Consider the following 26,026-nt stretch of genomic DNA (forward strand, 5'->3'; position numbering starts at 1 on the left):
CAAGATCCTATCACCAAGGAGTCTTCGTCTTCATCAACTTTCCTTCTCCTCTCTATTCTTCCCTCAGAGACAGGCCCTTGGTAGAAACTGTCAATAGACTATGTGGGTTGAAGCAGAGGTATCGTCTGTCCCCAGCTGGCCTGCCACCACACCTGCTGTGATCATGTTCATCTCACCACCAGCCACAGTGTTGGGGAGGAAGGTGTTAACGAGTCTGTTGACAACACTCCCGTTCCCTCCATGAGGTCAAAAACAATATTTTCTTGATCTTGCTTCATATTTCATTTTCTTTTTCCCTCTCCAGGTAAGCTCTTTGTGAAAATTAGCCCACATGTTTGATCATTCTCTGCATAACGTTGTGGTTCTTTTTTTTTTTTTTTAAGATTTTATTTATTTATTTGACAGACAGAGATCACAAGTAGGCAGAGAGGCAGACAAAGAGAGAGGAGAAGCAGGCTCCCTGCTGAGCAGAGAGCCCGATTCTGGGCTCGATCCCGGGACCCTGAGATCATGACCTGAGCCAAAGGCAGAGGCTTTAACCCACTGAGCCACCCAGGCGTCCCAATGTTGTGGTTCATAATATGACTCTTAAGTCAGAGAATATATGGAGGCTAAAGTTTAAAGTGGACCAAGTCAGAGCAGTTATCAGGGGCACCCGGTGGCTGTGTTGGTTGAGCGTCAGACTCTTGGTTTCTGCTCAGGTCCTGATCTCAGGGTCCTGGTTTTGAGCCCCACCTTGGGCTCTGTGCTCAACAGAGTTTGTGTCCCCTGTCCCTCTCTCTGCCCCCCGCTGCCCCCCCTCACATATGTGCACGCACTCGCTTGCTCTCTCTCTCTCTCTCTCAAATAAATCTTAAAAAAAAAATTCAGTGGGGTAGGTAGGGTTGGACATATTTTTGCCTTTTCTCACTCTTCAGACACTGTATTGTCTGAAATCATGTCCTAGATTTATATTTGCCAGGTTGAAAAGATACCTATAAATACAAACTCTTCTATGAAAACATGACCATTTTCATTTCTCCAAAGGATTTTTCCCCAAATTTCAATTGTTGCGCTTTTGTTAATTTTTATGTAAAAAGCAAAATTTTAGGTGCGACCTAATCAGACTCTCTTGGCTCTTTCATTAAAAATTTCACCTAAAATTTGATTGGCTTCATTATTATTAAAGGTTACTAAAATGTCTTCTGGTTAGAAAAGTTAAAAAACCTATGTCTATAGAGTCATACAGGGACGCCTGGGTGGCTCAGCTGGTTGAGCGGCTGCCTTCGGCTCAGGTCATGATCCCAGCGTCCTGGGATCGAGTCCCACATCGGGCTCCTTGCTCAGCGGGGAGCCTGCTTCTCCCTCTGCCTGCCTCTCTGCCTACTTGTGCTCACTCTCGCTCCTCTCTCTCTCTGACAAAAAAAAAAAAAATTCTTTAAAAAAAATAGAGTCATACAAAAAGTTAGGAAATTTAATTAAAAAGACCAGTGGATAAATTTAATTCAGAATTATTTGGTGATACTATGTGTATCTGCCTTTGTTTTCAGAATAGTATAGATTATTATATTTTGAAATAGTCTAAAGTGGAAATCAGACTCTACTTGACTCAAAAAGCCCCTTTTTCTAGATGTTTTCAAAATGATGGTTGAAATTCACTGGATTCCTATGTTCACATTTAATCCTCATGCACAGGCTTTCTGGTTTTTCCCAGCTCTCCTCTAACTGTCCTTTACAAATATAAGAAGTATTCCTCCACACACAAAATTCCCTTGATTATGTATTAGAAAGAACTGACACTTTGCAGCAAGGTTTAGGAAAAGCTAACGTAAGTAGAGCTTCTGTGAAAACTGCTTTACAAAAAATACCGGGTTTACTGCTAATAAATAAGGGAATTTTTTTTTTTTTACCATTTGCATTTGCTCTTCATTGTAACTCATAAACGACTTTATTAGTCCTAGGTAACACATTTCTTTTTGCTGTGGGTAAACATGCTGCTCCAGTAAAGTGTTCGTTTACAACATTCAGAATCTTAAAATACAACCAGTGTCACCAGAGGGTAGAAAAGTAGAGGGAAGAAGTACATCAACAACTTTCCCCCCAGTGAATGATCTACTGTAAAGTTCAATAATCATATTTCATGTATAAAGGGAGCCATTCTTTGTTTTGCATACGTGTCTTTACATTTGATTAAAATTAAATATAAATGTATGCCAATCATTTAGCTATAGTTATATGAAGCCTCTGCGTGATGCAAACTGGAGATTTGAGTGCAATTTTAGGAAAGTAAATAAATGTTACTTTCGCTGTATGACTAAAACAGCCAGGTATGTTCCCTCATTTCCTTACAAAATGGAAAAATGACCCCCGAAAAGCAGTGAAATACGGAATTTGGTTATATTGCATAGTAGAGAGACCAGAGTAGTTCCTGATGGTTCCTGTCTTCCCAGCATTTATGCGCTACAGCAGGAGACCTAGATGCAAACAGTCCCAACTCAGTCAGCTGTGTGCTAGTAGAAAGTTGCTCACTGAATATAGCCACAGAACAGTGCCCTCTTCTAACCTTCTTAACCCCTTCCCTGCAACTACTATGACTTAGAAGTCAGAAATAGAGAACCACTTCTTTACTGAAGGTCGTAAATTCATTAGGGCCACAGATAAGTAGAGAACAATTTAATACAGTCTGCAACCTCCAGATCCCTTGCTTTTTAGGAGAGTATCCTGGCTTTTAAGATGCCATAAGTCCAACCAAACTTTCATTCAGGTTTAATGGGAACAGGATCTTTTTCTAGACTATCCTTGAGATAATCTCAACTCATAACACTTTTGTTTTAAATAAATAAATAAATAAAATCGAGGGGCACCTGGCTGGTTCAATCAGTAGAGCACGTGTCTCTTGATCTTGGGGTTGTAGATTTGAGCCCTATGAGTAGAGATTACTTAAAAATGAAATCTTAAAATAAACTCAAATCAATTCCACGACCAGATCTCATTTGTTAGGGGTGTTGTCATGTGATTTTAGTGTCCAACCTCTGTTAGGATGCAGAGCCCCTTTCCACTTGGTAGGAGTGCTTTCTCTTAACCTAATAGCAATTAAAACTTTACTTCTGCTACCATGGAAAGAGCTACTGGTGATAGACTTGGAGAAAGCATGGTAAGGGGATTGGTGATGTTATACAGGGAACAAAGAAAACATTATTTTGACCTTTAAAAAATAAGATAAATTTTTTAAAAATTACAAACCAGGTTCACCTGGGTGGCTCGGTGGATTAAGCGTCTGCCTTCATCTCAGGTCATGATCCCAGGGTCCTGAGATGGAGCCCCTGCATCCCACCCCTGCCCCCACCCCCAGCATCGGGCTCCCTGCTCAGCGGGGAGCCTGCTTCTCCCTCTCCTTCTGCCCATCCCCCGCTCATGCTCTCTTTCACTCTCTCTCTCAAATAAGTAACTAAAATCTTTTAAAAAATTACAACCCCCCCCAAAAAATTACAACCCATTTAGCCTGATGTTGATGAGCGCTACAATCTTCAAAGATGACACTTGAAGAGAAGAATAAGGAGTATTCATAAAAACCTACTCCTTGGCAGTCAGCATGATGTCCTCAAAACTCGTCATTTTTGTTATGGCTACCAAAAGGTTAGAGGAGAAGACTGTTATCGATGCTATATCTTAGGATTTTATACCATATTTTTCAAGTTTTCTTTTGGTAGTCTTGGGAACAAGAGAAACAAGTGTGGGCTGAATAATAGACTGAATATGCTGATAAACAAAAACACCCAAAGAATGTCAATTGACAAATGAGGACTACCATCCAGTAGAGTTGCCTCCTGTCCTTGCCCCCTTGAGGTATGCAAGCCTTTGCACGCGGATGCTGCTTTTTATCACCCTGGCCCTCTGCCTGAAGACCTCAGCTGGCCAATTTCGCCCAGGTATCACTACCTCTGTGAACCCTTCTTTAAAGTCTCCGTTCAGCTAGCACAGCTTTCCACCAGCGTTTCTCTGAGTTGTGATTGTTTGTTTATACATATGTCTCCTGCTGTAGTGTATGAATGCCAAGAAGATAGAAACCATTTTGATCCATTTTGGTCTGTTTACTACGGAACAGAACTGGAAGGCAGCTGTGGCTCACCACTATACCACCAACGCTACTACGGAATAGAACTGAATAGGTGCTCACTTGTTGAGAGAACGATTGTAAATAGCCACTATCCTTACTAACAAATTTGAAACTGATGGAATTTGTAAATACTTCATATCATAAATACATCAAAATATTAATAGATTTCAATCAGTTAGAAAAATCAGCTCTTATTAGGAGATGAAATATGAAGGCATATTTTAAATAGGACATAAATCTCACATTTAGACTCAAGTAATTTAAGAACACAGGAGGAAAGAGACCTTAATTAATACAAGATTATGTTTAAAAACCCTTGTGTCTTCTAGCAATCCATGAGTTCAGTATGAACAAAAAGTGTGGCATTTATGAAACTAAAATGCTACAACAGTTATAGATGGCATTATATGGGCAAAAAAGGGGGCTTTAAGTATCCCACTTACTCCATTCTGAACATCACATTTTAAATGGATCGTCTTACTCAAAATAGCCCCAGGATAGCCAAGGGCCTATAGGCCATATTATAGGAGAAAAAATATATAAGTAAATGCAGGTATTTAGATTTGGCTTAGAGAGAAGTACTATTAAGGAGAATGTAATAGAGGGCCTCAAATATTTGGAGGAAGTCATGAAGCAGTGTGTTTTATTGCATTTTGGTTGTGTTGTTGTGTTTTTTGTTTATTTTTCCTTGTTTTGTGTTGCCCTGTTTTGCCCTGAGAATAGATTCAGCTATACATATGGGAGTTAGAAGAAGGCCAACTCTAAGTAAATATTACAGAAAATTTTGTTGGGGGGGTGATTAAAAGAAAATTTTGCAATTGAGCTACCAAAAAACTCGCCTTGCAGTAGATATTCAAGGCTGAAATGACTGCTTCACCCCTAAAGGCAATTTGGTATTGGATGAGAGGATCTAATTCATTAACCTTTAAGGTTGCTTCATAATCTAATGTTTTGATATTTTTAGAATTAATCAGAAGGGACTGACAGCATGACCTGAATCTGTCCTATATTTATATAAACACCCCGTGTAATGCACCTCATTTTCTGTCCACTTGTATACATTTTCAAACATTAAATGTGATTTTAGGGCAACTGCTTTTACGAAAAAAAATTTTTTAGATCAACTTTATTAAAGATCATTTACACACAATAAATTACATCCATTTAAATTGCACAATACTGATGTACACTGATTTTTTATAAACGTGTACCAATAAAACCACTACTACAAAGTACAAAAAACTCTGATCCCTTCAAAACAGCCTTGTGCCCCTTTGCCAACCATTCTTCCCTTTACCCACGGCCCCTGGCAATCGCTTATCAGCTCTCTGTGCCTATAGATGAGTTTGCATTTTCTAGAATTTTATATAAATGGAATGGCATGGTATTTTTGCGTCTATGGTTTCTTACTCTTAGCATAATGATTTTGAGTATCTGTACTTGAAAATCAGTAGTTAATTCATTTTTGGTTTTGTTTTTATAAAGTAGCATTTTTTTATTATTATCTGTTAGCCAGCATATAGTTAAGTTCATTCCTTTTTAATGGAAGAGTACTTTCTGTTGTTTGAATAATACCGTATTTCGCTTTTCTGTTTACCTGCTGGTACACATTTGGGTTTTTATGAGTAAAACCGGTAAAAATTGTACACTTGTTCTACCTCAACTTAGAAATCATAATTTTGAGAAGCACACTACAAAAATAACCTTATGGGTTATGTGTCTATTTGTTTATTGTATTCATATCAAGTATTATCTTAGTGAACAAGCAACTAGGATAAATTGAACAGATGTCAGCTGAGTTCTGGGAGAAAGTCTTAGTTTCTCACATTATTTCTTGGGAGTAGTTATGTGTTGGCTCTATTTTGCTGTATAATCAACTATTCCCCAAATTAATGGCTTAACCCAGGGGGCAGCAAACACTTCTATAAAGGACTGAACAGTAGGTATTTGAGGCTTTGTGGTACATATAGGATCTCTGTTGTATATTCTTTTTTTTTTTTTTTTTGGTCCAACTCTTTAAAACTGTATGTATACTTGGGTGGAAGGCTCTGTGAAAACAGGCCACAGGCCAGACTTGGCCCATGAGCCATGGTTTGTAGCTCCCTTAACACAACCACAGCTTATTTATCTCACTCTTAGAAAATGAACTGGGCCGTTCTAGTGGTCTTTGCTAGGCCTGCCCATGCATCTGTGGTCAGCTCGTGGCTGGATGGGCTCTTGTAGCCTGATTTGCTTGTCTGATGGTTGACAGGCTATTGTTTAGGAACAGATTCGACTAGGTCTTTGTGTCTCATGATCCAACAGGATAACCCAGGCCTCTTCACAAAGACCCTTGTCAGGTTTCTGCTTGTGTCACATTTGATATCATCCATTGGCCAAAGCAAGTCATGTCATAGGGTCATCACAGATAACAGGACAGGGAAAGACTCCAGCTTCTGATGGGAGGAGGTACAAAGACACATGGCAAGAGCTAGTTACCAGTGAGGGGCCAGAATTTGGGGCCATTTTGCCGTATGTTGCAGGGCATTTGGAGAAAAGTTACCAGCAAGTTCTACTGCAGAGTGAATTTAGGTGTAGTTGAAATGAGATGTGCTCTGATAATTCTTATTTTGTGAGTAATCATGCTGGCCTGGGCTGTTGATGTATAGCTTCCTAGACAAGGGTAGAAATAAAGTATCTATAGTCTGGTGATTTTCAAAGATGAAAAATACCAATGAGAAATATACTTAATCACTTATTACTACAGCGTATTCAGTGAATGCTGCTGTGATTAAATACTGACAGAGGAAGGATTATGACTTCTTCTCTGGTTATTCTCCTGGCTGGTCACTCTATTGAAGAGAATTTTATTCTCAAAGGTGTTGTTATTTTGCCTTTTCCTATGCCTCATATCCCCATAACTACACCCTGTCTAGAGTGTTCCAACAATCATATAAGAATCTTTTTTCTTTTGGGGCGCCCGGGTGGCTCAGTGGGTTAAAGCCTGTGCCTTTGGCTCGGGTCACAATGCCAAGGTCCTGGGATTGAGCCCTATGTGGGGCTCTCTGCTCAGCAGGGAGCCTGCTTCCCTTCCTCTCTCTCCACCTGCCTCTCTGCCTGCTTGTGATCTCTGTCAAATAAATAAAATATTAAAAAAAAAAAAGAATCTTTTTTCTTTTGCATAAGTATGGTCATTCCGGTTTTTATAAACACTCAAATCAGATTTACCCCAGCACTTAATAGGATGAATTCATAGGTATTAAGTAGAATGGGGCATCTTTCAGCCCTCAGATGTCCACATTCGGTCAGATGCACACTGGCCAATTTGTGGGCCTAGCCATGGGCTCTCTACCAAGGGCTTCCATGGATGTTCCATTGTGGGGCAAGAGCAGAAGGATGATTTCTCAGTTTGTGTTTTGCAGTAGTGTTGCTCAGACAGGCAGCAGGCATGTGTGTGCAGTAGGGTGGGCTCGTAGTTACTCCCCTTGACAATACCTTTTGCAGCAATGTTTTTCCCCCTGCAATGTGACATCACCATGTCCTCTGGAGTAGAAAGAAAATATTGAGTAGTTCCTACCGTAGGCTCCTACAGTCTCCTCAATGAACAGCTGGCAGAGAGACACGCTCTAAAACTTCAGGCAGACCCTCAGACCCTAGCAGCGCCCCCTGTGGCTAGAACTTCAGATCTGGTGAATGTCCCCCTCCTGAAGCTTGTTATGCCCTTCCAGTCCTCCTAAGGTTTCAGCTCTTACCAGAGAATAAAACTATAAGCTGACTGCCCCCAGCTTCCTTCTGAGTCTGTTAATACATGCCTATCCAATAACTACACATTCTTTTCTTCCATGCAGTGAAGATCTCTAGCTTTCCTGTTTCTTGACCAATCCACCCTTTATATATCATTCTAGTGCAAACACACATGTGTGTGCACACACGTTATCTGTATAAATATTTCTCTGTGTTTATATGTGGAAAGAAGAGTATCACAAAGCATTACTTATCCTTACCGTATAATCCATTCTCATATTTTCTATTCTTTTCTTTGTTATTGAAAACAATATCCGTGATGATACAGTCTCTAGATTTCACAGCCTATGAGTGGTTCATGACCTACAGTTTGGAAAAATACCGTACCATGCTTTATCTCTATCTTGGGTCCATCTATGAACAAGTGGCATTCTCGGCTCACTTTGCTTTGATTCCCGTAAGATGGCTTTGGCTCAGGGGCATCAGAACCTTGGTTTATTTAGATCTAAGAGCAGAATTGAGATTTTGGCTTGCTTTACTTAAAGAATTATGTTCTTTTCCTCTTATCAGTAATTTAAATAATAAACTCGATGGTATTTCCTCTTACCCTTTTTCTTTTGCTTTGGCATCCAGAAAGCCCACAGCCAAATTAGAACCCCTTTTCAAAAAGGTTGGATTGAAAATATTGGCATATAGAAAAAGGTTTAATCTGAAGTAGATAGTACAATGAATTTTCACAGTCTGAACACACCTCAGTAACCAGCATCCAGATCAAGAAACAGAACATTCCCAGCCCCAGAAGTCCCCTAGGCCACCCCTGCCCACTTCCAATCATTACCCACTCTCCACGGGTAATCACTCTCTTGAATGGGAACACCATAAATTAATCTGGCCTGTTCTGGTACTTCATGTAAATGGATTCATGCAGCATGTACTCTCTTGCGTCTCGCTTCTTAAAACTCACATTCATCTATAGTATTGGATAAAGTTGTGTGAATATGCTATGATTTATATATTCTATTGCTGATTGACACTTGATACAAAGAATGATGTTAGAAACATTCTAAACTGTGTCATTCAGTGAATCTGTGTCTAAGTCCCTTTTGGAAATACACTAAGGAGCAGCATTTCAGGGTCACTCGGTAGGCATGTGCTCAGCGTGTATGCATTAAGCCAGTTTTCCAATATGGTTGGACCAGTGTATATTCCCATCAGCAAAGCAGGTGAGTTCTAGTTGCTCCACGTCCTCCCCAAGCCTTGTATGTAGCTAAATTTTACTAACCATATCAAGCCCGATGATCTTCAAATCAGTGTTCTGACTTTTCCTCCCTTCTTAATGCTTTATTCTATTTACATTCTCTTCATGCTGGATTTTATCTATTCATTTTTGAAATTTATTCATCCTTCTAAGTTGCCCTATGGTACAATATGAGATATAAATACATACGTAGTATATACACAGACATGAATTCTCAGGTAGTGGCACCATTACCAAAAATCCTAGAGTCTTCCCTTTCCTCCAGAAACGGTTGGTTGAAATCTGATTGGTTGAAAAGTAAAATTGATTGTATCCTGTAACTTGTCTTGAGTTCAACCTCCGCACCAATTCTCAATGCTACTTTCTTAATTCAGGATTTCATCCCCTCTCTCTGCCTTTTTCTTTTCTTTTCTTTTTCAAAGATACTTATACCCCACCCCAAAGGATCTGCTTTTCTTTTTTAATGAAGTAGAGTTGAGACACAATGGTACATGAGCTTCAGGTGTTCAACATTGCAATTGGACAAGTGTGTACTTAGGCTGTGCTAACAAATATAGCTCCCACCTGTCACCAGACAATGCTGTTAGAATACCATGGATTCTGTTCCCTCTGCTGAACTTTTTTCCCTGTGACTTATTCATTCCATATCAGGAAGCCTGTATTTCCCACTCCCCTTCAGCCGTTTTGCTCATCCTCTCTTAACTGGACTATTTGCAGTGGTCTACACTGCATACATTTCCATTCCACTCCATACCTACTTCTCCATGCTTGTTTATTCCCACTCCAAACTCAATTCTCTTTAAAAAGAAAAGTCATCACAAGTACGGATAATGCCAATTTTTTTCTTGTCTTTCTATCATTGGAGGAAAGGCTTCTAAGGGATGAGAACAAGTCAACGTGTGAGGATATAGATTCCCACACTAGAGTATTGACTCAAGTCAATAGAATATAACTCAAGAATGTGATTTGATATTCTAGTAGGGACAGTAGTATTTTTTTTTTAAGATTTATTAGAAAGTGTGAGCACAAACCGAGGAATGGGCAGAGTGAGAGGAACAGAGAGAATCATCAGATTCCTGCTGAGCAGGGAGCCCGAGATCAAGACCTGCGCAGAAGTCAGATGCTTAACCAGCTGAGCCACCCAGGTGCCCTGGGACAGTAGTATTTTCTGAATATTAACCTTCCTGAGATACAAAAGCCAATACTGGCCGAATTCTTTTTTGAATCCCAAAAAGAAGATAATCTGATTTTATAACACAGCAGTATGTTAACATTTAAAAATCTGTGCTTCGGTAAATTATTAATATGAGAGATTAGCTCACAGAGTCAGTTTGAGAAACTTGCTTCTGTTCTTCATATACAAACAAAAACATGCATGAAACCTGAGATTTAAGCCTAGTTAACTCTTCATTGGCATGTGTGTTCCTTAAACCCAATAGGCTAAACAACTCTTCCCTTTTGCTTCCTTTTTTACGTCTGTTTCTATACTTAGAGTCCATCTGATACTGTGTTTCCTCATGTTCTATCTCCATCCTCCTTCACTAGATTCTAAGCTCCTTAAAGTCTATACCATATTTGGGTGGTCCTGGTTGTAATTGTAATTGTAATCTGGTTACAAAGCTGAAATTTTAAACTATGTCCCAGCCAATCCTCCAAACATTTTTCTAGGCTTTACAAATAGTAAAGATTAGTGGAAAGAGGTTAACTGATAGGCAAAGACACACGTAAGTGTCCAATAAATACATCATGATCACAGTCATCTAAAGAAACGAATTACGGTAATATGCACAAAAAACTTACTCTGGGTACAGCACATGAAAAAACGTTCTCAGAGATATGTGAATAAAATTCCTTGCCTTTATATTTTCCTTTTATCTAAAAAAAAAAAAAAGCTTTGACAAACATAGACCAGAGCTGGAGTACAAGCTTCAGCCTTTGGTAAATCATTAAGTGGTTAAATTGGTTTTAACCTCCATTTCCCCCTTTACGAATTCCTGTCCCTCTGTGTCGGTCCCTGGGAGCTCTGATCACATCCTGGCTGTTGAAGGCCTGCCACCAAGAAGACTTCTCCCTCAGGGTAGAGGGGATCTTTCTCTCCCAATGTCCTTGGCAAAACCAATATTCACTGGTTTTCTCACTACTCCAGGGCGCTGCTCTCTGACAATATGAACGTGAATACACCTTTTAACATGTGTGACTAGTATGGATATTTTCCTCTCAGGCCCCCCAGAAGGATAGCAAAAGGGTGTAAACTTTACTTCTATGGCTGGCTTGTGGTTACTGATTTATCTTGTAAAAAAAAAAAAAAATCTTACTTTACCCACTTCTTCCTTCTTAGATGTACAAAACAGAAGAAGGAAAGTTTCCTTTTGCAAATTGCTAAAAAGGCAAGACAAACTCTGAGCCTGCTCATTTCCCCTCATACAGCAGTCTAAAAATGGCAAGTGAGTGTCTAGGCTGAATTTTTCTTGTGCTGTGTTCCCAACAGTATTCCTGGACATACTGGGTTTTCTTTGAAGGAACTGTAACTGCACAACAGGCTACTTTGTATTAACACAGCATCCTCCAGCCTTCAGATCACTTTCCTAGTCCTTATGTCATTTGACCCACACGATGGCCCTATGCAGTAGTAGCTGAATTTTACAGATGAGTCAACAGAGCTCCAGATGGGTTAAGGGACTGGCCTCTAAGGGGCAGAATCGGTCCAGAGCTCTGCCTTGCTGGCTTCGTGCCTCTGCCAGAATATGCTCGCTGAAGATTAAAAAGCTGCTTTTGATTTTGGTAGATATTCATCTCAGAAGGAGGGGGGGGAAATCCCCTCTTGTATCTTCATTCGGTATCATTTGAATATTAAATTTTTCTTACCTGTTTCAACTCAGGGTGACTTCTTTGTTCGCTTAATTGACTGGTAATTCCTTTGTTTACTCCCCCCCCCCCATCTTAAGAAGCAAGTCATAAGTATTAAAAATGGTTACATTAGCATTTAGCATTTTTTTTATGAAATTCGAGTGTTTCAGAATGGGTAATTTAGGCAGGCATGTATGTAGAATTTTGCATTTTAATTAAAAAGCCTCAAAATGAAATGAACCTCCGACAGTAACAAATGACTACCTCTAAAAGCTATGTTGCTATTTGATATATGTTCAGTGTTTTCTTGTGGATAGTAAGTCCTACGACTTGTTTCAAGAAAAGTGACAGGACTGAAACAATTAAAAGAGACAAAGCTGCTCTTTTTTAATCATATGCTCATAAATAAAACTGGGTTGTGAATTATTTCCAGAGAAGCAATTGACAAAGTGTAAGTAAATCACTCTAAGAACTAAAGCTTTCTTGCTTTTTTTTTTTAGAATGTTCAAACCAAACCTGTATCCTTGTCCAATTATGAATTTCCTTTGACAAATAAATATTTACAAAGTATGAAATATAGACGTTGTGTACTTCCTAAGGCCAAAGCATACTGTGAAAACTAAAATTTAATATTTTCTCTCATCTCAAATGCACCAAAATAAGAACATAACTTAAAAATCATTCTCTCTTGCAGCAGACTGTCCATTAATCACTCTTTAGGTTATATTGGCTTCATGAGTCTTCAGGTATAAAGAAAAACTGTAATTTCTAGATTGGAAAATCTGAGTATTTATGGATTTGAAGAAAACAATAACATCTAGCAAAACAGAATTTTCTGTAAGCCCCATTATGAAGTCAAGAAAGTCTCTTTCTTGTGAAAATTCTTTATGTTTTAAAGGGCTTGATTGGGTAGATCCAAGGGTTAATTTACTTGTGATCTGGGAAAAGACTGAGACTTGCCTTATTATTTTTTTTTTAATTTTTTTTTTAACTGGTGTGTGGGAGGAAGGTAGAAAGAGACCCCAGAATGAATTCACTAATTGGGGTTTTCACCTGCTGTGAGTCTAATCGAATACAAAGCCTTATTTGTAGCTGAAGAGGAAGGGAGATTATGCAGAGTGTCAGAATTTCTGCCTAGTTTTGAAATTCCTGTTATTTGGCACAATTGTTTGGGAAAGGCAGACAGATAGTTACAGCTTTGAGCACTTGTTAAGGTAGACTGGGAATGCTGTCTTAGGTCTGCTGGAACCACCTTAACTGGTTACCCATTTTTAGCAGGAGGCCGTCTGTTTGCTTTTCATGGGATAAGCTATAGCTGGCAGGCTAATAGGTACCCGAACTCTTTCCTGGGAAGCAACCGCTGGCCCGTAAGGTTAATGAAGTGTGGCTTTATTTTCGTGAAGATGTTCAACTTCACATCTTTTCAGATGTTCGGTGTGATAGAGGTGTCTCTGGGAAGCTTTGAAAAATCTTATTAGAAGCAAACCACATGAGAGGGAATCTGAGTGAAACTCGATTTGGAACCTATTTGGTGAAATCTCTGGTTTGGATGGCAGCTGGCTCCGAGAACTTTCCTCAGCCTGGCTTCCTCTGTCTCCCTGCAGGGGAAGGGCCTGGAAAAATAGGCTTTTGTGTGGGTCTGAATGTAGATGCCTCTTCATTTACTAGTTAATATGAACTGACTGGAGATTTTTACATCCAGAAGATGCTGGTTTCAGATGGATCTAAAGAGACTGTTACACATATTTTAATTAGTGCACCGTGGTATTTGCCCTAACTAGCAGTGACTCACCATCATTGTAAGCATTTATTAGATGTCCGATTCAGTGCTCACAGCTCACACTTGTACTTTGCACAGAGAAACACGGAATACTTACGGGTTTGCTAAACACCGAGATGGTGAAATTTTACTGTAAAATACCTATTATGCTTAACTGAGGTAGTACCTACATTCCAAATGATTTTTAGAAAATGATGCGGTTTAAACTTAAGATGGGCTAGGGAAGGCTAGGCAGTTCAGGTGGAGACTCTTGGAGCGAGAGGAAGATGGCCCCTGGGGGGTGGTGAAGTCCCTCAGGGCCATCCCCAGGCAAGTGCCCAGCGCAAACCATTCCCTGTCTTTCTCCTTTCCCATTCTGCTCCTCATTTCTTATTCGTAAAACCTGGCTAACTCTGACCTTCAAGCAGCATAAAAGGAAAAGCATGTGTTTGTGGAACAGCGAGCAGCCTGGCCTCTGCCCTTGGCCTCATCCACAACCTTGACCTTCCAGCACTGACATTTCAAACCAGTGGCTCCAATCCAGACATCTCCCCTCTATGCTCCGGGCTCGGATGTGGGACTCCCTTTTACATCACACGGCCACCTCGAACTCCCCATGCTTAAGAGTGAATTGATCCTCTCTCCCTGGCCCTCTTCTGCCTGAACCTGGCCCCCTCCTCCTGACATTCCTGGCTTGTGGAATATTACTCATCCAGGCTTGGGATTCACCCCAGAGCAGAGAGACTCAACCTCGGCTGCCTGTGAGAATCCTCTTAAAAATTTCAGTGCCCAAGGCCATTAGATCAGACCTGCAGGGTGGTGAGATGCGGTGGTGGCCAAGCTTGAGGCCCAGGGTCCTAGGTTGTCCCTTTCTTCCATCGGTGTGTCTGATCAGTCATGACTCCTGTAATATATAACCTTATTATTTCTCCACTCGGTGCCACTTCCACTGTTCAGATCGTCTTCATACTGCAGTCCCCTTGTATCTGGTCTTCTAATTCCAGACTCTTCTGACCCAGCCCCCATCCATTTCCTGAGTCCTTTTTCTAAAAGGCAAATATGACAGAACCACACTGGTGCTCACATTCAGACCTTTCAGGACACAGGTCAAACTCTGGATCATTCTCAATTTGGCCACCTACTGAATCTCTTGACATTCTCTCCCAAAGATCAGACCACTGAAGCTCTTGAAAAGAAAAAGCTGTTTGTGGCCTCTTTACCTTCACACCTGCTGTTACCACCATTTGTAATTGTTGATTTGCCTTTACCCCCAACCGACCAGAGGCTCCTTTTGCACCTACCGAGGAGGCTTCTAGATAGAACTGTTGAATGAATGAACCCAGTCTTCTTTTTAGCTCCAACAGTCGGAGTTATTCCTCCTACCGGGGGTCCCCATTCAGCATCCAATTTAGTGACCCAGAGGGTGACTTTGACTGGATGAGTCCCTGTTTGGTCAGGAGCCTGGAAGAAATAGATGGTACATGCAAAGGTGTTACTTGAAAAGAATGTAAGAAAAAGGCTATTTACAAAAACGTGAGCAGTGTCAGGGGAAGAACAAGAGCAAAGGGAGAACCTGGAAAACACTGTTGCTGTAGAAATGCCAGCCCAGCTTGTGGCCCATGGGTAAAGGAACTTAGCCACTGCCAGGTCCAAGGCCAACAGGAGGGAGCTTGAGGAATAAAATGCAAACATCTCCCTCCTCCTGTCCTTTATCTCCTGCTGTAGGCTTTTCCTCCTGGCCTCCCGTTAGCTGAGGGCAAAAGAAAGCCAAAGGACACCCAAGAGCCTGACTGATGACATCCCCAGAGGCCCAGCCTCCTGGAGCGCAGAGCAGAGTGGAAGAAGGGCAGAGAATAGAGCTGGAGGGGAGACTGAGGGGATATCCAGCACAGTCCCTTCCATCAGAGAGGTCTACGTTTTTCTAAGCAACATTTTTTAAGGGGTTTAAAGACTAGAGTTTCGGGTATGGAGGAATTTAGACTTCACTCTATCTCATTCCTTCCTTAACCCTCTTTGTAGCAAACCTACCCTCCTCTGCTGTCAGACAGCAGTGAGATTGCTTACAAGCACAGAAAAAAGAAAAAATACAGATCTTCCCCTACAGTAAAGGAGGCCACATCTCCCCATGGCAGCATGGTAGAGTGTCATAGGCCTTGGAGCAAAACTCCCTGGTCCAGTCCTTGCACTGTCACATTCTCGCTACGGTGTGAGCATGAGTATAGCTCATGGTAAGTTCTGGAGTCAGAATTGCAATCTGTCCTTTCCAGTGACAGAGCCCCCATGATCCTTTCATGTCTCTGATTCACGCCAAAACCGTAATGACAGCTACTATAAACAACGTATTGTCATACGCAGCATCATTACAGAATTTTTATATGAAATGAAGATTTACAAATTACCTTTTCTTAATGCCTTTTCCTAATAAGCAAATTCATCATTTAACTCAAACTGACAATAAAACAGTTACTGTGATGCCCATGTCATTTCTTAATAATTCTTGGAGTATTTAATTTCTAAAATAACATCAAGAGTTGGGAACAAGTCTTCAAGTGCCTATAACTCCAGTCTAAAAAAGAACTTAAAGATGTATTTTTGAGGATTGCCATCTGTCAAATTTAAGAGAAGAGAAAAATCAGAATAGTGATTTCTTATTTTCCATTCTTTTTCATTGTCCAGCGAATGGTTCCTAGTAGTTTCCCCAGTGAGCAGTGAGAAAAAAGACTTGAGTGTTTATATTTTAGAGAAACCTATCAGGCCTGAATCTTCAGTGGGTAATTTCAGAGTGTAAAACAAACAGATAAAACAAAAATAATGAGAAAGGAGAAGCATGACAAAGCACAGGTGTGGCAAACCTTTAACTGATTGATTTCTGATGTGTACAAATGTCCATGCTGTGAGGTTTGTGTCTTTTCATTGAAATAAACATAAACAGTATTTAAGTGATTTGCCACATTGACACAGGGATTGGTCACTGATTAATAGCAAAGGCCACAACTTTCTCATCACAGAATACTAATCCTTCTTCCCTCACCAAGACAGAGGCAGACCTAGAATCTGCAGTTCCACCAAGGGACAGCCTCACCCAAAGGGAATCCTAGTGTACCCCCCTCAGACCATAATAGAAGCTGCCTCCACCACTCGCTGGCTCAAAATTGCTAAGAGACATCATTAATAAGTCTCAATTTATGAGGCCGAGTGCCAGCAGAAGTGCTTTATTTGCTTTAAAATAGCAAAACCAATCCTACCTACATGCACAAGGCTTTAGTGATAACGTTTACATTTTTATTTGGTTTGTCAACAGGAATGAAGAAACCTGGCACCCCCTTTCCCTTTTGTTCCTGTACTTTATTATTATTATTTTTTGCCTCTTCTGTCATTCTGTAGCAGACAGTAAAGGGAGATTGATGTCCGCAGTCCTTTTAGCTCAAATGTTCTACAACGTTCTACGGGGGTGGGGGTGGGGAAGTGTTGAGCAAAAAAGAGGATATTTTAAAAAGAAAAAGGGGGGCATGTTTTCAACTGTAAACAGAAGTGGAAGGAATGGACCGGAAGAGAGAGTGAAAGGCAAGTAGTTGAAAGAAGATGAAAAGAAAAAGCAGGCCCACAAAATAAATGGACAAGGAGGGACAATGGAACCACAAAGGGACATAATCTTAAAATACTCCGGGGACTCTAATGGAAGGTACTATATGAAGGTTGCAAAAACTTACTGTGCCAATGAAGGCTGTCTTCTTTTCAGAATATTTCCTTGCTTGAAATAATTTTGCACAGTTAACCTGCATCGTCACATGGCACACTCTAGGATTAGCAGTATTTGAACTGTCTGTCCCCTGCCACTTTTCTGATAAAACGTTCCATTAGAAATGGTTTCCTTTTTAGATTTGTCAAAAATAATAACAAAAGACTAAATCATGCCACACCACTGGTGGTGGTGGTGGTGTTTTCTTTAGAGCCTGTAACCAGTGGTTCTCAAACTTCAGTCTGCTCTTTCTGATTCGGTAGGTCTGGGCTGAGACTCCAGCATTCTTATTCATCAAAAGTTCGCAGGTGACGCTGATACTGCCCTCCCCCACTTTGAGAGCCACAGCCGTTTCACAAATACAAATGCTTCCTAAGAAGCTCATTTAGCCCAGGCTGAGCATAACCTGAGTTTCATGTCCTTACAGTCCTACCACTTTAATCTTGGATTGAGGGAAAGCCGGGGCGGGGAGAACTCTGTGATTTTTTTCTCTCTCATTCTCTGAAAAAAACAAACTCTGAACCCACACACTTAATTATCTGCAATGAGGTCATTTGCACCTAGGTCATTTATTTAGGCAACAAGTAGTCTTGCTGGAGGTTTTAAGACGGTGCTAGCAGGGCGGTGTGGGGCTTTCAGGTTCCTAGGACAACCTTAAATCTCTGCCTCGGTCGGTCTTTCCTTTTTCCTTTCCGTTTGGCGAGGCCGATTCCCCACTGCTGGGTCTCTGGGAGTCCGGGTTCCCAGGTCGCTAGGTGGGGGCGGAGCCCGGACCGGCCCCGCCCCGTCTGCCTGCAGCGCCCCCTCCCCGCCCGCCTGCCTGCCCGCGCCGGCTCCTCCGCAGTGCTTTCAGCTGCGAGCCTGGGCGGCGGCGGCGCTCGACTTTCGGGGAGCCCGGCGGCTCTGGAAAACTCACTCCTCCGCTCGCGCCTTCCTTCGACCGCCGAACCCTTGCAACCATGAGGGAGCAGCTCAAAGGGTAAGTGCATCACAGCCCCCTCGGATCGCCGCAGTCCGTGCACTTGTGGCACGAGCAGGGGGCAAACCCAGGCGGCCAAAACTTGGACAAGCGCAGCGGCGGGACGCCGGGCGGCCCGGCGTCGGGGAACCTGCCCCGCGGGTTCTTGCTGCGCCGCTGCAGGTGCGTCCCCCGGGGCTTGCCCCTCAGCGCCAGGCTTGCGGCGAGCCCCTTCCTTTGGCTTTGGGATGGGCTTGGAGAGAAAAAGCTGATTTCTCGCCCTACCCGGAGGGAATAGCGCGTTCTCCACGCGGCGATTGGGGCCGCGGGAGCTTTTTGCTCCTTCCCGGGCTGTGTGAACGTGAGCCAGACAGGCTGTTCCTAAATTGTCGCCCGACCTCGCGGAGGGAAGGGGCGCGCGAGGTTTTACCTTCCATTGCACTGCAAGTGCCAAAAGGTCAACTTTCTGCCTGATTTCTTCCGAGGATTCCAACTGACATTCCCCTTGTTGGCTTTTTTACTGTGTTCGTTCCATGCCCCCACGACTTGCAGAAATCAGGAAACAGAGAAAAAGCAATTAAAGCCCAGAAGTCCAGGATTTGATATACAGGGAGGATAAAGTGTTTTGTTATGGTGGTTTTTTGTTTTGCCCTCTGGGGTTGTGTGTGCAGTCGTTTCTGGGTGTTCTTCTCTCGGGTTTCTCCAGGTGCCTCTGCTCGTCTTTAACCGAAGTTTGTCATTCCACATCTGATCTCGGCAACGAAAAGGGCAGCACAGTTTATCCGTTAAATCTGAAGTTAAGTTTGAAGCCGAAATTGAAAGGGTTCAGTTGCCTGACGGAGGCATAATATTAACTATCAAATGCTTTGACATCATGAAAAAAAAAAAAAGGGCATCCGATTTCCGTGGCGACCCTGTCTTTAAGTGAAGTCTACATTCTTCCTTGGCTGAAAGCTCCTCTCGGACTCCCTGCTTTGTTATCCCTGTCACCTCTCCTGGTCACCCCCCATCACCCTTTCTCTTTTGCCTGGGTTTTTTATTTCCTTGTGCCACATCCCCTCTTTGCAGGATACAGTTGCTCTTGGAGAAGCTAGAGAAGCAAATGAAAAAACACGGTTATGTGAAAGGTCTCTGACCCTTGATCACCATGGAATTGGTTTCAGACAGCGTTGTTTGATCTTGGATTGGACACAACCCTGAAGTGAAATTGCTTTGGCCAAAGTTGAGGGTGGGTGGGATTTAAGCCCAAAAAGCAAATAGAGGGAGGACAAGTAACAGCTGGCACAATCACGGAGGCAGTCATCTTTGGCCTGCCTTGAGCCAAACAGAATAAAATGTTAAATATCCCAGGGAACAAGAAGCAGGGACTAGAATAGGATTTATGATGCCCAGATTGACACCCGTTCCCCCCAACCCCCTCCACGGTAGCAGAAACTTTTAAATATGTTTTCCCATTCCCACCCTGCTGGTATTCCAGCAGTGCCAGCCAAGTTCAACATTCAGCATGCAAATGCCAAGGTTCCTCTAGAAAAAGAGTCTGATCTCCAGATTAAAGGGAAATGATTTTGTGTGTGTGGATCAATGGGTTCCAGATTATATATGAAGCCAAACTCTAATCCTCTGCAAATTGCAAAAGAACGGTACCTTTTTATACTGCTGCGTAGCGATTAGTTTCCTCCTGGGGATGTAGTGGAAAAAAGATACTTTTAAAAAAGGCAACTGTTTGGAATATTTTCAGTACCCAGTAACAATGGTAGCAGAAGAAATCTTATTTTAATTAGGCAACTGCCATCCCCCCCCCAAGTAGAAATTTGTTACTTTTTATAACTGTTTAATGTTTGTTTTTAAGAAACTAAAAAAGCAATTCCAATAAGTCTGATTATTCCAGCACTGACAGCAGGAACAGCTCTGAAGCAGTTATAACCTTGCACACTACTTGAAACTAAAGAAGGTGAGAGAAAATTTAAATTGTATGGTAGGAAATTAGGTCAGCCCTGTGCTCAGTAGAGTAATGCTTTAATTTCTTATTATTGACAAGTGGGTGTTGCCGGGGTCTTTTGTCACATCCAGTGGTTTGGTATTTTAATTTGCATTTCTTATCATGGCCCCAAATAAAAGGGAAAAGAGAGATTATTGTAGTTTGTACACATTTTGAAAGGAGGGGAAGTCAGAGTTTGTGAGGCTGTTCCAAGAGGCATATCTGATACCAGGCTTTGGAACCAGCAGGGCCAAAATCAGTAACATGTTTTAAAGCTTTATAGAGCATCTTAAGGATTATTTACAAAACTCGTCTCTGTGTTAATGGGCATGCAGAATTTTGATCTACGTGGAACATGATTATTATCCGGAGACTGACCAAAGATGTGCCCGCTAACTTGTGAGCAGGTTTCAGAGTTTCCTTTTTGGTTGGGCATGGGATATGGAGAGCACGTTTCTGATGTGAAAAGTGAACAAAAAAAAAAAAGAGAGAGAGAGAGAGACACTTACCAAGAATGGCACGACTCACACCCCCACCACCAGCTTCCGGCTGGGCATCTCTTTCTGTACATTCCAGGTATATACCTGAGCTGCTTCTGATTCACCACTGTTTTGGAAGCGAGACACAGAGTAATAAATATAACTGTAAAATCTCTCTTGATCACTAGCCCAAAATGGGCTTGTCCTATAAGGCAGGATGTAGATAGGAGTCTCGCAGATTTGTGCCTCCGGTGGATTACTGTCCATATTCATCTTTTCTTTCTCTGGGGGGGGAGGTTCAGTATGTCTCACGAGGGCTGTGAATTCACCACACACCGAAAACACCCACATGCAGTGAAGCGAACATTTGGTTCATCTTATAGTTCCCAAAGAATCGGAAATCGTTGGAGCTGGGTTGTCAGTCGTTCTCAGCATTAAGTGGTGAGGAGATTATTTTTCTATTTGTGAGGATTAGTCACACCCTTTATTCTTTCCTTCTTTCCACTTGTGTTCCCTTCTCTTGCTTGGTTCTGGTTTGCAGCTGAAGTGAAACTAAGACTGTACAGATGAAATCCCAATCTGTTTTCTGGTTACTTGGCATTGCTTACAAAGAAAAGGCTTGCGTGTTGGAGGGCAAGGAGGTAAAAGAGAATGGGCTTTTGGATTCGTTTGGGTTCATTTATCTAGGTTATTCAAGGCCTCCTACCCAGTATCACAGGTAAGTGGGAAAATAACCGGTGAAGTGGGGCTCCACGCTGGGGCTTAGACTTTCTGCTGTCATCCAGCAAAGGAAACTGTGGTTACACTAAGGACTCACGGATGAAAACGGTTTTGAAAATCCTTCTCACCATTTTGACCCACTGGAATAAATTCTTTGGAAAGGTAGAAATGTCTGTAGATTGACCATCAAGAGGTTTGTTTTAGAGCGAGGCAGCCTCAGGAAGAGGTGGGGGGGGGGGGTTTACATTCACTCCCTGTGGGATTCTCCTGTCGCTCCTATGCAAGTTTCTCTTTTCTTTGGGAATTGCCTTTGGCACGACTCACCCAGGCACGGTGTTCTTCCCCTTTGAAGTCCATTACAGATGCTGCCACTTCAGAGCGCTTGTCTGTGCTTCTGTCTGGTCGGGTTGATCAGCTCAGACAGACGTTTTTCCTGCCCATCTACTACTGAAGATGCTACAGTCCTCCCACACAGCACGGAGATGGGACTTTATTGTCATGCATTGTGGGAATTAAGGGCCCATATGTTTGGACACACGTGCTTTCCCCCCCTCTTTTCCTTCCCTCCCTCCCTGGTGTTCCCATATGCATGGCCTTGGGAAAGGACAGAGGCCTAAACGCAGGGTGGTCTTTCATTGCTGGGCACTCTCCGAGCTGAAAAACACCCGAGAACAAGCCAACACTTTTTCCACGAAGCTGCAAGCTGCAGCCTCCTTGTGCTGTGCATATAAAGTACCAGTTCCGCCCACCTCTTCTCCAGATCAGAAACCAGCTTGGTTGTGGTGCTTCCTAAAACCCCCGAAAGCACGGACCGCGTGCGTGCGTCTTCGGCTCTCCTTGCCCTTTAAGACTTGGACGTCACTCTGGTATGTTCCCTCCGCTGAGAAGCCCCTGTTGCCCTCCTCACACGAGAGTTGTCTCTGGAAGAGGAAACCAGAAATGAGCGTGTGTGCAGGAGAGACCGAAACAGCCCCTGGCGAGTCAGCATTGTCTCGGAAACTTTCTTCCCGGAGTCTTTCCTCTTCCATTCCTGGATGGCGAATATCAGACGGGATGGTCTTGGAAGGTGTACAGTTTGGGGAATTTCCACCCACTTTGTGACATTTACTGTCGTATTTCACAAACCACAATAAGTATTTCTCCTTTTAACTTGCTTTTTAAACAGGTCATTCACAGGGAGTGTGTTTTCTTTTTGTTTTGTTTTGCTTTTTGGTTTTTTGGTTCTCTACAAAGGCTCTTAGGCTTGGCCAGCAAGGTGGATCCGCGTCTATAGTGTCAGCAACTAGAAAAACTCGCTTTCAGTGGGCGTCAGTTTGGGGGCCACAGAATGACCAAAGGAGCCATGCACTGAGCACCAGAACATGCTGGTCACAGAATCCCTTCACTCTCCCAAGTGAGGAGGCCTGCCCCAGATTGTGCAGTTAGTAGGGCTCAGAGCCAGAATCCAGTCCTCACATTGAAACTCTGTGCTGAGGTCGCTTGACATCGTCGCCCTCCCCAAACTCTTCTTTCCGCGTGAGGCATCTGTACTTGGTGTTCACCTTGAAGTGTCCACATGTAAGTGGTTTCTCTTCCCTGCGGCCCCTACCCTTCCCCTGAAGATCAGGAACAGGCTGTGCATATGGCTTCTGTAATACCTGTGTTCAGGGCTGCCTTTTACCCTATCAGAGCCCATCATGTAATCCCTGAAAATGGGAAATACGATGCTATGGGGATTTAATGTAGATGGGCCAAAGTAAGCAAAAGTATATGTGGTTATCTCTTCCGGATTTATTCATGCAACTGAATTAGGAACAAAGGTGTTTTGTTCTTTTTGTGGCCAGAGCTGATAGCTGGCAACTACACTCAGCTGAACTTCAAGAAATGGGAGAGAACTGTGAATGCTTCATTCAGGCCCAAGTAAATATAGGAGAAGGTGGGCCGGTATGTGGAGTACTGGGGGGAAAAAGGCACTTGAGAAGGAAGTCATGGGGAGAGGGGAGGTAGGACAGGCACTGGCTAGACCGTAAGCGAAGTGAAATGCCGTCATTGTGAGTATGAGACCTGGATATGGAGAAGGAAAAATGTCAAGGGTTGTGAAAGCCACTGAGAAGTGAGGTGACTTATTTATTGAATCAATGTCCTGTATCTCTTCGACAGGGTTGAGTAACCCTTGTCAGTGTCCCTTCTGAACAGTCTACATTGGACAGGCGAAGAAATACTGGTTTTTGATTATTGATTATATAACCAAGTCATTTTATAACAACAGAAGCACAACTGACTTGTGGGTGCCAAGAAGAAACCAATTCTGGTTCCCAAAGCGTATTCGTGTTGCTTTTCCCTTTAAGGGCGATGGTAGCAGCCTCTCGCTGCTTGTAAGAAACATTCTCAACTGCGTGGACCGAAGTCCTTTGAAGTAACCTTTGAAGTAACCTTTGAAGTAACGTTGCCGAATGAACTAGAAGCAAACCATACTTTTCTTTCCTCCTTTCCTTCACTACCCATTATAAATTCTAAAGTCTCTCTTTGTATTTTCTGTTTTAGCCACGAGACCCAAACAACTTGCTGGGACCATCCCAAAATGACAGAGCTCTACCAGTCGTTAGGTAAGGACATGGCCACGTTTGCTTCAGGTTAAATGGCAGGTGACCCACAGGATAAAGGGCTCGTAGCATGCACGTTGTTGGTTGTCTAAATCTGTCATGAGATTGTTTAAAGGGTGAACACGACACCTTTCTACCCAAAATTGACGGCTTCCTTTTTCACAGAGGTTCTTTAAAAATAAGTTTTAGAATGTCATTGATTGCTGAAAATTCAATATACCTGAGAGGGCCAAAAGGTCTTTGTAGTTTTCTTTGCTGCATAGAAGGATGGGGAAAAAAAATACTTGCAATTTATGACAATTGTTTTTCCCACCAAGAAAGTAAACTGTTTCAAGTTGTTCTTATCGATTTCTTCCCTGTGAACTCAAGACAGCACTTTTGCCAAACCACAGGTTTAGGAATTTTCTTTTCCAGTGCTTATAATTCCCAAACCCATCAGGTCATCCATGTGAACATTTAAACGATTTCTCTGCTATGTCTTGTCTTGTTTGTGTGAGAGCCTGACAATTTTCTTCCCCCTCACAACTGGGAATTTTTTGAACAGACACACAGCCTCCAAATAAGAAGAAAACATAAGGGGCGCCAGGGTGGCTCAGTTGGTTAAGACTGCCTTTGGCTCAGGCAGGTCATGCCCCTCATGATCTGCTCAGCAGGGAGCCTGCTTCCCCCCCTCTCGCTGCCTGCCTCTCTGCCTACTTGTGATTTCTCTCTGTCAAATAAATAAATAAAATCTTTAAAAAAACATAATTCTTTTAATGCTTCATGAAAGTACATTCTGTACCGTTTTAGATCTTTGGAGAGTAATCTGAAATGAATTATCTTGCATAGTAACTAGTTGTTGTTGTTTATGTAATTAAAGAAATAAGTCTTCTGTACTACTAAAATGATTTTTAAAGTCTGCTTCTTTGTGAATGGTTGTATTTGTAGACTAAAATGCATAAGGTGAACTCTTGGGATTTAAATTATGTGACAGGGCCCATGGGAATCAGGGTGATCAGACCAATTTTGTGCATGTGTGAGCACACGTGTGTGTGTGTGTGTGTGTGTGTGTGTGTGTGTGTGGCTATTGTTGACTTGCTGTAATGAGTTCTCGTTGGTTAATGAATTGAAATTACAGCGATGGGGTAGGGGACATTATATATTTGTTTATTTTTTTAAGATTTTATTTATTTGGCAGAGATCACAAGTAGGCAGAGAGGCAGGCAGAGAGAGGGGGGGGGAGCAGGCTCCCTGTGGAGCAGGGGTAGGAGACATTAATCAAAAAATTGTTTTCTCAGACTTTTTCTAATTATGCATGAGATTACTTCCTTATAGAAAATCCAAAAAATACAAATAAAAAGCTGAAAAACAAAAGATGTCACTTGTAATTCTGGCCAGATATATACATTATATTTCAATTAATGCTATATCATTTTAGTTTAGCAGTATCTATGTACGTATGTATAGGGTGTGTGTGTGTGTATGCATTGCACATATGTACACAACACTTTTAAAAATTTTAAGAAAATTGGCATCAGCTACTCTTTAAGTGTTATATTTTCAGTTCTTACAGGCTATTTCTGGCTTACAGTGCTGCACTGTTGAGACCACAGGTGGAAAACTTAAATGCTCATATTTTGGCAAATTGAGAGAGACCGGAGGCCTCATCTGAAGTAGGCAGCAGTTTTGCAGGGCAAGCAGGCCGTCCTAGACCAGTGCTCTCAGGACTTGTCATTTTTCAAAAGAAATGAGAAGTCTGTCAATCAAGAGCTAATTTGAACTCGTCTGTGGGCCTCCTGATTATAACCTCAGGTTTACACCCATTCAGGCCACTTGTAATGTTTTATCTCTAATCAGAGTGACTTGTAGTTATAATATTTGAACTTACTTTTGCTTAAAAATCTTTAT

General features: G+C 42.1%; 1 protein-coding gene across 1 annotated transcript in view; it reads left to right on the top strand.

The window, feature by feature from the left end:
- Positions 1 to 26,026, top strand: part of DMD (dystrophin) — a 1,970,015-nt gene that overhangs the window by 1,804,607 nt on the left and 139,382 nt on the right. The window contains exon 62 of the mRNA XM_059385278.1: positions 24,081 to 24,142. Within this exon, the coding sequence (XP_059241261.1) occupies positions 24,081 to 24,142 (62 nt within the window). The remainder of the gene's footprint in view (positions 1 to 24,080; positions 24,143 to 26,026) is intronic.

The sequence above is a fragment of the Mustela nigripes genome, chromosome X (assembly GCF_022355385.1).
Source record: "Mustela nigripes isolate SB6536 chromosome X, MUSNIG.SB6536, whole genome shotgun sequence".
In the NCBI taxonomy this organism is placed as follows: domain Eukaryota; kingdom Metazoa; phylum Chordata; class Mammalia; order Carnivora; family Mustelidae; genus Mustela; species Mustela nigripes.